This window comes from Meles meles, chromosome 12 (genome assembly GCF_922984935.1).
Source record: "Meles meles chromosome 12, mMelMel3.1 paternal haplotype, whole genome shotgun sequence".
NCBI classification, from domain to species: domain Eukaryota; kingdom Metazoa; phylum Chordata; class Mammalia; order Carnivora; family Mustelidae; genus Meles; species Meles meles.
Window position 1 is genome coordinate 47,300,586 of NC_060077.1, and position 15,221 is coordinate 47,315,806.

General features: G+C 42.0%; 1 protein-coding gene across 1 annotated transcript; it reads right to left on the reverse strand.

Annotated features, from left to right (window-relative positions):
- Positions 1-8,654: 8,654 nt before the first annotated feature.
- On the reverse strand, positions 8,655-9,984 carry LOC123953890 (40S ribosomal protein S17-like). Its single transcript, XM_046024351.1, has 2 exons — positions 9,970-9,984; positions 8,655-9,086 (listed from the first exon to the last, which is right to left on the reverse strand). The coding sequence occupies exons 1-2, from the start codon at positions 9,982-9,984 to the stop codon at positions 8,655-8,657; spliced, it is 447 nt and encodes a 148-aa protein (XP_045880307.1).
- Between the last annotated feature and the right edge of the window lie 5,237 nt (positions 9,985-15,221).

The window sequence follows — 15,221 nt, forward strand, 5'->3', positions numbered from 1 at the left end:
AGAGGACCAATTCAGTCAAAGCACAGTATGTCGGGACAATTCACTTAACTACTTGGGGCCTCAGTTTCCTCAGCTCCAAAGTTAGGCTAATAACTATGTTCCATGAGGTAATCCATTTAACGGGAACACAATCACTGAGCACCTACCACATGTGCAATACCAGGCTAATGGCTGGTGGTAAAGACCAAGAAAATGTGAGGGCCCAACTGAGCAGCTGCCTCATAAAAGGCTTCCCCAAAATGTTTGTTGACTTAGAAAGAAGGGTTGGGAAAGAGATATCCCTGGGTTTCCTTTGCAAATGTGGATATTTATTCCGATTCCTTTGAATTATTTGTTAAAATTATTAAAAATCACTTTCTTCTAGGCATAATGATTAAGTACTAGAAACAGACAACCAAGACCCTGGGAATAGCGAGTTAAGACAGGAACAGTGGGCTCTGTTCCACCTCAGGGGACCTCAACTGAGCTATGACATACGTGAATAGATGCCCAGGAGAATCCATGGCTTCAGATCTAAGTCCAAAGAGGTAAAGAGTGGAGGGGAAAGGTGCCAGGGGTGGGGGGTGATGAAAGGGGCAAATTTCTCTATTACAGTGAAAAGTATAGGATAATTCCTAGGAACACACTAACAGACATGTTTATCCTGTGAGCAGGCTTAGTGATTTCAGTGGTTGGCTGGAGGGAGGGGAAAATCGAGCTAACATTAATCACGCTCCCAAGTCCAACTCTAGCTTCTCAGAAAAGAGACAATAACTGGTCACACCATCCTGGTCCTCACAACAGCCAGGGTCAAGGCCTGGCTGGAATTACCCAACAGGATTTCAGACGAGGTCTGGAAACATGTGCATGTAAGCTTCTTCTGGAATGCATGCTGCGTGCAGAAATGGATTTTTCTCAACCTAATTTTAAGAAAATCTGAACTTCAACCTAATTTTAAGAAAATCTGAACTTCATAAGAAAAACTGGGTGCTTTAGAGAATCCCATCCTTCTTTTTTTCTCTCAAGAGAAGCATTTTGTGGCCCAAACCAGCCAATAGCACTAACCACACCTATCTCAAGCCCAAGTTTGGACAGTCACCTTTTTTTATTCAATAGAAAAATAGAAATCCTTTTTAAACTACCATGTATCATCCAGTTGCCTTTTCCTTGTGCTGTGGGGTTTCTTTTGGCATTCTCACGCTCCTCCAGAGGTTAACAGAAGGTTAGCAAAGGTGACCTCGGGGAGCAGAAGGAGCTGGTGCTTCCAAACCTCCCTGGGTGGGGACCACAGATGGCAGGTCAAAGTCGACATCACTCTTCAGCTGCCTGGTATGCACCTTATGAAACCAGGCACACCCACGCTAAAATAACGAACTGGCCCGCACTCAGGGAAAATCACAAATGAGTTTCTTCTTCCCGTGATATATGTAGAAGCAAAGGGTGGAGGTTGGGGATGGACAGAGGAAGAGACGAGGTGAGACATGGGGAGGTGGCAGACAGGGGAAGTAAGGCGCACCCAGCGTCAGATGCACCCGATCTGCGAGGAGACCCTCCGAACGCTGGAACGCCTTCCGTGCCAAAGACGCTCAGGATGAGTCCAATTTTAGCCCAGGAGAAATGAATCATCTATAGGGCAAAAGGTTTAAAGAGAAAAAAAGTATTATTCCAAGTATGCAGCTCTGTCCACATCCAAAACTTCTAGGTCAAATACAGTGAGGAACTGATGTGGGAAAAAGAAAGCAGCCTGACCTCTCAGTGCTCTGGGTCGGCTGGCAGCTGTCCTCGTCCTCACACCACTCATGTCCCGGCCCTGTTGGTGGGCTCTGGGAGGAAAGCTCAGGCCTTGTACCTCTTACTGCTTGGGGAATGCAGGCTGGGAGTTTCTGACTTGTACACCCTTTAATTAAAGGGAATATGGCATTTTCAAGGATGATGATGATGATGATAGAAACACCTCAAAGAAGAATGGGGGCATGCGCAGGCTTATGTATTATTCCAAGTTCTGTGGAAGGCGAGAGGGTCTGAAACAGTAAAATCTCGTTTACTCATGCAGCTCTGAGTAACTGAAGGGGGAAAGAGCTCAGAAAATAATTGATTAGATGCCAATTCACATAGCTCACTTAGTCTGCTTTTTATTATCAGTATTTCTTTAAAAGGCTAATAGATCCTGTTCTTGACAAGCATGAAGCCAGAAGGTGGGCTCTTATCCAGTGTTTTCATTTTTCAGCCCTCAAGAGGCAATGATTAGATCTTACTATTGAATGCACAAACCACACTCACTGTGTGAACTCACTGAGAGAACTCCCCACCTAGGGATTAAAAAAAAAAGTAGAATTTTATTGGAAGGACTGTAAAAGGAAGAGGGAGGAGCATTCTGGGTCTCTTTGGGCCAACTGATTAGGGATGAGTTGATTTTCTTATGACCACTCTAAAGCTACTCTCCCGGGGAGGAGGGAAACGTGAGAAGACTGGACTTCAGTGATTTAATTCCAGGTCTAAGAATAGCCAAACCTGGGCTGGAGAGCAAAAGTCAACCAGTGAAAGCATTCGCGAAGCGATCGAAAATCCTGTGAATCCTAGGTCATTTTTGTGAGTGGAGTTTCTCTCTTCCCCATCTTATAAACTGTCACTGAACTTAGGATGGTATGCCTATCAGTTGAGGCCCTCCCCAGATTGCATGATCTAAAACTGAGCCACAAGGAGCCAAAGGTGATTAAAACGTGCTTCCAGTCATAACTTCATGGCAATGCTTCTCAAAGGCATCCTTGGCTCCAAGAAGCGCTGGACACATTTTATTCATTACAACACAGTCTATATCAAGTCGCCACACATTGTATCTGCGTCTGCCATTAACTACCCTCAATGTATCCTAAACGTGCAGGGCTCTCTCCTTCCTAATGGGATTGATTAGTGAGTCTCTGGGTGTGCCCTTGAAGGTTAGCTCTCCACTTCCTTCGCCAGTCCAGTGAATGAAAAGAGAAAAGGTTTTTCTCCAAGGAAAAAGAAAAGACATGCAAGTGAATGGATGGCCTAAATCCTAGCCTTTGGGGTTAGCTCCTAGATAATCCCAGTTACTTCTGAGGGTGGCGGACTCCTGCTGTAAGGTGCTGGAGAGGCTGCCTGGGCTGGAGCTCCTTTCCAATATTTGGTTGGTTAGATAAAAATACCTTTCAGTTCTTGAATATTTTGCTGTGCTCAGTTTTTCTGAGCAATTACCCTACTCTTAAGAGAAGCTAAGAAACAATGGGGCTGTTTGAGATAACGAGACAGTACACACAACTCTAACTCATACACAGCCATCAAATTTTTATAGGTTCCTATCTGTGATGCTGTAACTAAGGAGTTTTTACAGTTATCAGGTTAAATTTCTCTTCTTTGGGGATTATAATTCAGCTATAAAATGTTTCTCTTAAACTGAAACTTGGTATGCAAAGTCTTAGATCAGAATAAAAACATTATTAGAAATTTCCATAAATGTCACTTATATCATTAAAAGTTATTTTGTAAAATAGTTAAAACCATATCTTTAGAACCTATGCAAATGTGATTTAGAATTACGTGTTTCTTATTTCTTTCTTATTTGTTTATGTACGAATATGTTCGCCTACCTTTTAAAACAATCAGGTTTTTCATTATACCATTCCGATTACATTGTTAAACAAATTAAAAATTACCTTTCAATATTTACAGATTAATATTGAGAACATAGTCTCCAGCATAACAATGTGTAGAAATGACAACATAGATGAGTCCAGATAGTAAAAAGGCAATACACAAATCAATCTTATTACTTTAAGGGCACATTCAATGTCTCTTATCAATGCCATTGTGCACTGACAGTGAGCCCCTCTGTGTTCCCTGGGAGCCGTGAGAAGCAGGTGATAACACAACCCCAGGGAAAGCAACAGGTGAGGGGGTTGAGGGCAAACCCGTCTTTTACATCCTATTAGAGGTGAGACGCCACTACAGCATTTCCCCCACGGTATCTCACAAATATAAATATAAATACACATATATATATTTTAAGGGAGGTTAAATATGTTTGAGCCTTGGGAAATTTGTTACTATAACCACAGCACCATCGATGTGAAACCCATATACCATTGTACTCCATTACTGTTTTGTCTACCGTGTTTTTCCCAGTGCTCAGCCAGGGGGCGCCTGGGTGGTACAGTTGGTTACTCAAGCAACTCTTGTTTTTTGGCTCAGGTTGGTGATTCAGGGTCATGGGATGGAGCCCCGCATCGGTTCCATGCTCCATGCAGAGTCTGCTTAAGACTCTATCTCCCCCTCCCTCTTCCCCTCCCCTACAAAATAAATAAATCAATCCTTACCAAAAAAAAAAAAAGAAAAAGAAATGTTCAGCCAGGTTCTCACCCCTGGCGGCTCCATGGGTGTATGTATTCAAAGACTGATAGGCAGTTGGGAAAGGTGGTTGTCACACATTCTTGTGGAATTTAAAGAGTTGACGCCATCATACCAACTACTAACACTATATTAAAAAGGCAACCACACTTTTTTCCCCCAATTTTTCTAATTGAAGTCCTTCTATTAGATAGGGTTTGTTCACTGCCTCCCTGGTGTCTGTTGTTTTCTCACACTCTTGGCTGACTTACCTTTACTCCCTGGGCACTTGGGAACACACTCCCTTTTGGGTGGAGGGGCCTCTCAGAGCTGCCAAATTCAGAGTGAGTTTGTCCTCCACAAAAAAGTAATTAAAATGTTCCAATGTAGTTCCTCTGAGAGGCTAGAAGCTCTCGCGTTCTCTCCTGCTACTTTATCAAGTAGACATTGAACACCGTTAACAGTGCCAAAAATAGAATGTTTTTTTAATCGAAATAATATATGTATTTATCCTAAAGGCCAAGTGAAAGTCCACTATTCTCTTTTTAGATATTTTTATTGGATGGTGTTTGCATGTGTGTGTGTGTGTGTGTGTGTATGTGTGTGTGAGAGAGAGAGCCACCCCAGATGACAGCCAGATTGTGTCCCCATCTAATGGGAAGTCCACACTCTATGCTATTTTTCAAAGAGGGGCAGGGAGAATCCCTGAGAATTCACCAGTCACTTCCAATTTTTATCATTTCACAGTTACTTTCAGAAATGGCTTACGATGAGCAGCTCATTGAAGCCCAGGAGTAACTTAATACATAAAGAGAAATGTTCAAAACCTTGATGCCTTTTGTTTGTAATTTCCTTGTGTGTTTTATGTCCCCCAGAGCAGATAAACAAGGGGTGTTCACTAATTAGAGTCAGAAACCTCGCAACCCAAAATGTCTGGAAAATCCCGTGTTCTGCTAGTTCTAATATACCCGCATCAGCCATAAGGGATGTCTAGCAGTACAAGACCATAAAATCCCTTCATGTTTTCTGTTTTAGGGAAATCCTGCGTGGTTGCTCTAGGGTCATAAAAAATTACTAATGTGTTTTCTCATGGCACTGGGCCATAACATAAGGCCCTGTGCAACGGTATTGTAAGCAGCCTGTAATCACAAACAAATGTATTCCACCAGCAGATGAGATGTTATATGAGAAAGTGTGAGAGGTTAGAGCTCGAGTCTTGGTGTCAGCTCTGAAGCAGGTCCCTCCATAGCTGAAGGCCCCAGAGGCCATGCAAATGAAAATGACAGTGCCTGGGAGATGTGGGGTGGGAAGGGGGATGCCAAGAGAGATGAGGTCATCCCAAAGAACATCCAGCTTCCCTCTGAACAAGAAGAGGCTTCAACTCTCGTGCTATCTGGATGAAGAAAGGAGGTGAAGTTTACGGGTCAGGTTGAGGGAGATGTGGGAATCCCCATGAGGAGAAGACAGGTGACATTCGTGGAGGGTCCCAGGAGGTGGGGATGGGTAGCCAACTCTGGAGTCAGCAATCCTGGAGCCAGCCTTGTATCAGCAAGGGAAATGGGGTTTCTGTTTCCACCACCACTTATCTGTTATGTTCAGTGGTTAGGTTAGTGCACGTGGAGGCAGATGGTTAACATAAGGGCAAGGCTGCTTGCCCACTATAGGTCTGGCTTGGTAGGACATTCAGGGCTGCTTTCATAGACCAAGTATCATTGGCATCGTTCTGTCCCAGATGAAAGGAAACTCTCATAGAGAAGCTGATGTGTTTTGCCTTAGCCTCCAAAAAAGGAACTTCTGAGCTGTGAACAGTGACGTTTCTCCAGGTGAGTTTCTGTCCCAAGCAGGAGTGTTTTCCAGAATTTTCAGATGGGGGTCTGGGGGGATTCCATAGGAGCAATACAATTAGATTACTGGGAAACAGTGCAGTGACCCAGAAACAGTGCTGTACAGTGGAAATGTACAAGTTAAAAATCCTGGCTCCACCACTCCCTAACTGATTTTGAGCAAGTTATTTATGCTTTCCAAACTTTGGTTCCCTCTTCTGAAAACAGGGAGAGAAATATCTGCCTTAACGATTGTTGTACAAGTAAATCTCCCACTTAAACACTACTCTTATGCCAGCAACTGCAGGTCTTTTCTCGCTGGCCCGAATTTCTTTTCTAAGTTTCACAACTGTGTACTCTATCCCATGTCTCACAGGCTCTTCGAACCAAATGTTCCAAATGGAAAACATCATATTTCTTTCCCTCTAACCTCACAGATCTGTTTTCTACTCAACTAAAGATGCCATCATGCGTCGCCAGAAAGCTTAGAAGTCTCTCGAATTTCTTTCCCCCTCATCACCGCTCTCCAAGCACAGAAGCCAGCAAGCATCAGTTCTTGATTCCGGCTCTTTTGAAGCTCACTAGCTGTGTCTCCAATCTCTAGGTTAGGTGCCACCATTCCAGCCTAGCGCATTCCAAGAGTCTCCTGTCCCTAAGGTTGGCCCATTTTCCACCCTCCATCCAGAGAGACCTTTGGGAACAGCAAGTCCTTTTGGTTCACTCCCTTCCTTACACAGCTTCTCACTGCCCTCGGGATATTTCTTACCCCAGCTGGTCAAGATCCAGTCCTTTCTTAATACTGTGGAGTCATATTTGGTCTCCACAGTTCTGGCACCGTAAATTCTCTCTATACTGAACTCTGTTGACTTTCACTCATCTCTGAGAAGACGTTGTCTTCGCTTCCTGGAATCGGCTTCCCTCACCGCCCCCTCCCCTTTACCTAATCACCACTCATTCTTCAGGTCAATGTAGATATCACCTCCCATAGGAGCTTTGCCTGCGCCCCCAAAGCTGGCTATGCGCCCTCCTGTGTGTGGCCACCATAGCTTATAATCTCCTTACTGCAGGCACAGGACATTACAATACCAGACTCTCCTAGAACTGTCAGTCTCTACTAGAAAGTAAACTTTTTAAGGACATTGTATCTTCTTTAAAGGAAGGAAGTGAGGGAGAGAAGGAGGAAGGGACTCATATGACATGTTAAGCACCTAGTGCACAACCAGTCACATACCAACAAATGCGAGTCTCCACTCTATAGTGATAAAATGCACATCTCACGTTTCTTAGGCAGGTCCCATAATTACTTTTTCACACTCACTTCACATCTAGGCATGCTAAATTTCTACCATCAGCCAAGCCGCCCCCAAACCCAACAGGCTATATCAGTTTCAGAAACCTCCAGACCGGAGGTTTTGTTTGTCCAACAAGGTCTCTCATCTCTTTCACTTTTTTTTTTTTTAAATTAACAGACTTTATTTTCTAGAGTAGTTGTGAGTTTACAGAAAAATTGAGTGGAAATTACAGAATTCTCATATACCTTAATTCTCACCCACACACAGTTTTCCCTTATTATTAACATCTGACATCAGTGTAGTACATTTATTACCACTGATGAACCAGTGTTGATATCTTTTTATTAAATAAAATCCATAGTTTAGATTAATGGTTACCCTTTGTATTGTAGAAATTTGGAGGTTTCAACAAATGTATAATGACATGTATCTGCCATTATGACATCATACGGAACAGTTTCATTGTCCTAAAAGATGCCAGTGTTCCATTTACTCGTTGTTCTCTCTTTACCCCTTCTCATCTTTTCAAACCCTTGGCAACCACTGATCTTTTGATTGTCTCTGCAATTTTACCATTTCCAGAATGTCATGTAGTCAGAATTCCACAAAATGTAGCTATTTCAGATTGGTTTCTTTCACTTGATAATGAGCAATTAAGTTTCCTCCCTATCTTTTCATGGCTTGATAGCTCATTCCTTTTTATCACTGAATATATATTCCATTATCTGGATGTGCTATACTTTGTCCATTTACCTATTAAAGGACTTTTGGGACAAGTGTGAATAAGCATTTCTGTGAACATTTCTCTGTGGACATGAGTTTTCAACTCCTTTGGGTAAATACCAGGGAGCACAATTGTTGGGTCATCTGGTAGACTAGATTTAGCTTTGTAAGAAACTGCCACATTGTCTTCCAAAGTGGTTGCGCTATTTTGCATCCTCACCAGCAATGAATGAGAATCCCTGCTGTTCCACATCCTTGTCAGTATTTGCTGTTGTCAGTGATTTGGATTTTCTTCATTCAAACAGGTGTGTAGTAGGGTCTCATTGTTGTTTTAATTTGCAGTTCTCTAAAGATACACCTTGAGGATCTTTTCATATGCTTCCTTTCCGTCTGTATATCATCTTTGGTGAGGTATCTGTTCAGGCTTTGGGCCACGCTTTGTTGTTGCTGTTGTCCAAGGTTTATTGGAGATATTACAGTCCAGCAGAAAGATTCAAACAGTTCCACATGGTGTTTTGAAATTCATCCCAACTGTAGGCTGAGTGACCTGTAGACTGGACACACTGCCAAAGTCCAAGAGTTTCAACATGCCCTTAGTGTCAGGATCTACTTCCATGATCTCCTGATACAGGGCTGAGACATGAGGAACATCATTCTCTCTCCTTTCTCTCTCCACCTCCTGCAGCTTGCTGGAGATCCCTCTCTCCGGGCTTCTCTGAATCCCCTTCACCAGATGTGTGACATGGCCCACTATCTTGTCACAGAGCGTCTTGCTGGGAATAACAGTGATATCTTTGCACACAGGCCTGTTGGTGTGGAAGTTCTCTAGGCACATGTCGTACTCCTCAATTATGAAGGCAGCTGCCTTCCTGGTTTTGGTATGAACAGCCCAGGTTGGTGGGAATGGTAAAAGAGAAGTTTTGGCCTATTTCTTACTTGGGTTGTTTGTTTTTTTATCATTGAGTTTTAAGAGTGCTTTGCACATTTTGGCTACAAGTCCTTTATCTGATGTGTGGTTTACAAATATTTTCCCCAGTCTGTGGCTTTTTTTCATTCACACAATCTCCTTCACTTTTCAATGACAGTTTTGAGGGATGTAGAACCTTGGCTTGATGGATTTTTTTTTTTCAACATTTTGGATATTTCACTCCACTCTCTTGTTGCTTGCATGGTTTTTGATAAGATGCCCAATGTAATTTGTATCCTTGTTTCCCTATAGATAAGATGTTTTGTTTTTCTAGTGTCTTTTTCTTTTTTTTTTTTTCCCCCTTCGAACGGGGGTGGTGGGGAGAATAAGCCTGCATAAGCCAGGGCTGGGGAGCGTCAGAAGGAGAGGGAAAGAATCTCAAGCAGACTCCACTCCTAGTGCAGAGCCCAACATGGGGTTCAGTCTCACAACCCTGAGATCATGACCTGAGTGGAAATCAAGAGTCAGACACTTACCTAACTGAGTCACCTAGGTGCCCTCCTTTTTCTGGCTTCTTTAAGGATTTTCCCTTGGTCACTGATTCTCTGAAATTTGAATGACATGCCAAGGTGTATAGCTTTAAATATTTATCCAACTTTGTATTCTCTGAGCTTCCTGGGTCTGTAGTTTGGTATCTGTTCTTGGCCATTATCCCTTCAAATATTTTCTCTACTCCATTCTCCTTTTCTTCTCCTTCAGATATTCCAACAATGCATATGTTTTATCTTTTATAATTGTCACACAGTTCTTGGATGTTCTGTTTTATTTCATTTCCATTTGTTTTTCCTCTATGCATCTCAGTTTGGGAGGTTTCTGTTGACATATCTGAAAACTCACTGACTCTTTCCTCCTTCATGTCCAGTCTCCTGATGGATCCATTGCACACACATTCTTCACTTCTATTACAGTGGTTTTTACATACAGTCTTTCTTTCTTACAGTTCTCATCTCTTTGTTTACATTACCCACTTGTTCGGCCTATTGACTCTTTTTTTTTCCATTAGAGCCCTTAACATAGTAAATATAATTATTTTAAAACTAATAATTCTAGTAACTGTCTAATAATTCTAGCAACCGTGTCATAGCTAAATCTGGTTCTGATGCTTGCTCTCCTTCTTTAGGCTGTGTATTTTGTTTGCTTATTTTGCTTTGTACTTTTTTGGTTGAAAGCCTCACACGATATATCAGGTAGTAGTAGGCCTTTAGTGTGAGGTGTTATGTTAGTCTAGCTAGGAGTTGGGCTGTATGGAATATTTGTTGTAGCTGCAGGTTCCAGAGACTTCCAATTTCTCTTCCCTTTGTTTTATCTCCCTTGCCAACTTTGGGCTTTCCTAAGTACTTCATCTTAGACAAAGCCTGTGTCTTGCAACTCTTTCAGCTGTAGGCCATTGTTATTATATTGAAGCCCTGCTGGGTGGTAGTGTTGGGACAGGTGTGGGGGAGGGGAAACATTCTATAATCTTATTACTACACCTCCGTGTCTTAATGGGCCTGTGTCCCTGGGCTGTGACTTTGCCAGCTGTTTCTTAGCTATCTGCCCTTCCTCCTCAGATAAGACAGGAAGATTAGAGAAGTGTCTATGAAAATTAAGTGTAGGGCAAAACTGTTTGGGGCCTTAGTGTACATTGTCTGCGCCTAGGAGCAGTTTTAGGTCCACAGGTATTGAAAAGAGTGAGAAGGACAAAGCTTTCGGGAGACCTAACTCTGAAGAAAGGCCAGAGATGCTGGGATTGCCTGAAACAGAATGTGGAGCAAGAGCGTGGTGGCTGGGGCGGTAGGTAATGATGTGAACCGGCTCCTCTTTCCTCTGTGGGCTAAAGGAATAAACAGGGAAGTCTTGGGCTAGGAGATAAAATGCAGGTGAAACTAGTAAGGGAGGTTTGAATTTTAGATTCAAAGATTGAGAGAATGGATGAGTCAGCTAGACAGAAACTGCAAGTTACAGAAATCATGGTCAGTGAACTAAGCTATATCAAGGTCCTGTCAGTGATCCTGTGCAGCAACTATAACAGAGACTGGAGTGTGTCTGCGACCAGGAGAAACCAGCCCATGAGAATGCATTCAGTGTAGACATTGCAGATTTGTCCTGTCTTTTGCTGCCTCTGACATTTGGCATGCAGAGTGAAAAGGATATAATATCGAGAAGGATATATGTATCGACAAGGATATATCAAGAAGGTTTCCCGATAGCAGAGCATACAGATATTTAAATGTTGCGATCTGAAGCATTTCATGATCCTAATTTAGCGACTGACGTGCCCAACTGACACTTTGAATCCAGGTGTAAGCCCCACTCCATTCCTCCTGTAATTCACAACATCTCATTCTTCCCTTTTTGATTGGCTCAAATGAGGTGATAATAACACTACCAAACAGCCCAGTTTGCTCAAGGTCAAGAATGGGAGAAAAAATGGCTCCTCGTTTTTCAAACAGTTTCTTTTTTACAACAGAAAAATTCTGCTTTAGTCTCACTGCTTTATCGTTATCTCTGATGTGTAGGCTTACTTCAATATTTATTCACATTTTAGTAAGGAGTTTTCCTCTTTCGAAAGAACAGACTACACTCTGGAGAAGAAACCACATGAAGGAGGGACAACAGAGCAAAGTAAATGGGAAGGGTCTGCTGTTCCCTGATACAGGGACAGGCGTATCCATTTATACAAGGACACGATGTATAAGGGAATTGAAACAAAATAAAGCAACACCATCCAGCTTCTTGTTCTTTGGGGTGGTGTAAACAGATAAGTGGTCATGGAGACAATTTCCTCAGAGTCTTGTGTATGAGCTTTACTTGAGATTTGCTTCAACACATGGCTTAGAGCAAAATATGACCATTTGTTCAAAATATTTATTAATATTTTTCTGACCAATTACGTACCAAATATTATTCTCAGCAGACATAAAGCAATAAAAAAAACATACACACACACAAAATCCCTTGATACACGGAGCCTACATTTTGTGGATGAGAGGGAGAACTCAGTAAACAAGTAAAATAAATAACATATAGAATAGTGATACGCGCTACGGGAAAAAATTAAACAGGAAAAGGGAAGAGAGTGCTGGGGTAAGGGATATGGCTGCAATTTTAAGTCGGTTGGGGAAGCTTCTCTGATTAGGTGATATCTGAGCAAAGACCTGAGGGCCGTGTGGGAGTGAGCCATGTGGCTCCGTGGAGGGAGAATGTTGCAAACAGGGGGAAGAGTTAGTATACAATTCCCAAGTCAGGAGAATTCCTGGAATGTCAGAGAAACAGAAAGGAGGCATGTGGCTGGAGAGGTGTCAGACCTGGAAGAGGAGAAGGAGATGAAATCAGAAAAGTTTTAGGTGCCAGGTCGTGGAAGGCCTTGTACGTCATTGTAAGGACAGTTTTTTCTTTACTTTTTTTACTCTCAATGAGATGCGAGCTGCTGGAGGATTTTGAGCAAAGAGGTGACATGAGATGATGTATTTTAAAGGCTCCCTCTGCCATGTTCTGGGTAGACTGTAGAGGTACAAAGGAAGGAGCAAGGAGAAAGCTACTGGTAGCTTCCAGGAAGGAGTTATGGCTAAAGTGGGGGGGAATAGTGGAGGTTGTGAAAGGTTCACATTCTGGATACATTTCAAAGACAGACCGAACAGAATTTCCTGACAAATAGTATTTGGAATGTGAGAGGAAAGAGGAGTCAATGATGACTCCAAGTTTTTAGTGTGAGCAACTGGAAGGAAAGGGTTGCATTTCTTGAGGTGGGAGAGCAGGATCCCAAATGGTGTGGAGGAGTGACCATGAGCTTGGTTTGCCCTCCAGATGTTAGGGTGTTGGAAAGATGAAGAAGAACCAGCAGAGGACAATGGAAAGGAAAAACCAGGACATAGCAGGAAAATGGAGAAAATGTGGTGCTCTAAAATGATCAAGTAAAGAAAGTGTTTCAAGGAAGAGGGATTGATCAACTGTGTCACCTGTTCAGATAATTCAAGTAAAATGCAGACAGAGAAAACCTGTGGATTTAGCCATGGAGAATATGGGCAATTCTGGCAGTCCTGGTGCCCATGATCATGTAGGTTAAAACTTTAAAAAAGAAAGCAAAAATAAGTTGCATATAATTGAGGAATGAGGAATTGAGGTCATTGTCAAAAGGTTGAAGTCTATTTGGCAAGTTATCTGTACAATAAAGGTGTGACTTTTGCTCTATCTCATATCCATGCTCAACTACTGCTCATTAATTATGGTTCAAGTTTGCTAGTGAGTTCAGGGATGGGGTCCATGCCCTCATTATATAACCTTGAACCTGTGCCTAAAATGACTTAGATTTTCTCATGATGAAAACAAACATAATGGTCACCACTAAACTAAAATATCAATGCCTGGGAATTGCTGGCCTGAGGGAACAATGCTGGCATTGGATTTTCTGAAAAGGAAAGCCGCATTCCACAGCTACCTTGAAGTCTGTAGAATGGAACAATTAAAAATACAGAAAAAGAAAAACTGCCAATCCAAATCCCTTTGGGAGGATTAGATGGCTCCTTCATAACTATGTCCTGATAAGAATGGACATTCCTCACTAGCATAATCACCTGTTGCCATTTGGAATTCAGGAAGTGTTTAGAGTCAGGGAATAAATGAAATGAATCAATGAATAGGATTCATTAGTTATGGTTCAATGGCTCTCCCTGACTCATCTGACCACATGTTAATTATTCTTTCTTGTTTCTTTGGCCCTACCAGACTTGTCTCTACATTCCTTGAAGACAGTATCAAAACTCTCTATTCTTTGCCACACTTAGTTCAGTTTTCGACCTACTACTTCATGTATTAGTCAGGGTTCTTCAGAGAAACAAAACCAATAGGATATATGTTCTAAGAGGAGATTATTATAGGAATTGGCTCACATGATTATGGAAGCTGAGAAGATTTGTGATCTGCCCTCTACAAGCTGGAGAACCAGAAGCTGGTGGTATAATTCAGATAGAGTCCAAAGGCAGAAGAACCAAGAGCACCAACATCTGAGGGCAGGAGAAAATGGATGCCTCAATTCAAGCAGAGAGAATTTGCTGTTCCTCTACCTTTTTGTTTTATTCAAGCCCTCAGTTGATTAGGTGATGCCTGCCCTCACTGATGACGGCACTCTTCTTTATTCAGATATGGATTCAAATTTCAATCTCTCAAAACACATCTTTGCAGACAAGTCCAGAAATAATGTTTCACCATGTTATCTGGGCATTCTTCAGTCCAGTCAAGGTGAAACATGAAATTAACCATCATAATATATACTAATTGACAGAGCAAAAACATTTCCTAAGGAAATTGAACTAATCCAAGTCAAGAAACTAAATTTAATTTAAAATCCTCAAGACAAAGAGACAAAAGGAACAATCCAAATAAACTTTACCAAATTCAGATTATTATGGTTTGTAGGATTAAATAAATTGGAGCCATATTGACACACCTTCCTCCAATGTTTTGGTATTTAAGACTCTCATCAGAAGGTTTCCACCATTAATCACTATTATTTGCTGTTGTCAATAGCTGGTAAAGGACTCTCCAGCACAACAACAGCATCCGTCCAGAACCCTATGTAACTATGTAACTGGTGCGTAGCCCTGTGTAACTGGTGTGATGTTTTTTGCCAGGGAAGATGGCGGTTTTCTTGGTTGCACAAACTTAGAGGTATCTCAATGAAATCATGTGATTTTAGTCCACACCACACACACACACACACACACACACACACCCTGACTCCTTATGCACCACCCCAGGGGATCTCAGCTAGCATTCTTGCTTGTTTACCCCCAAATAAGTTTACATCATTGCTTAGGTCAATAACAAAAAAACAAACGATGAATGTTGAGAGGTTTGATGGTGTTCCATCCTACTCAAAGATTGTTCGGCTCATATTCCTTATTCACACTGAAGATAAGAGTTCTTGTAACTGTGACCTTCAGCAGTGCCATGGATAATGGGAAGGAAAAGCAAAACGATGAACTCTAACCTTAGACCTAATTTGTGATCTTTCTCTCTTGCTGACTTAGTAAAGCAGACATTGTGAGCTTTCAAACAATAGAGACGTGTATTCGGAAATAGTGTGTTGCTCTTCTCTGTTTTTACCTCTGCTGT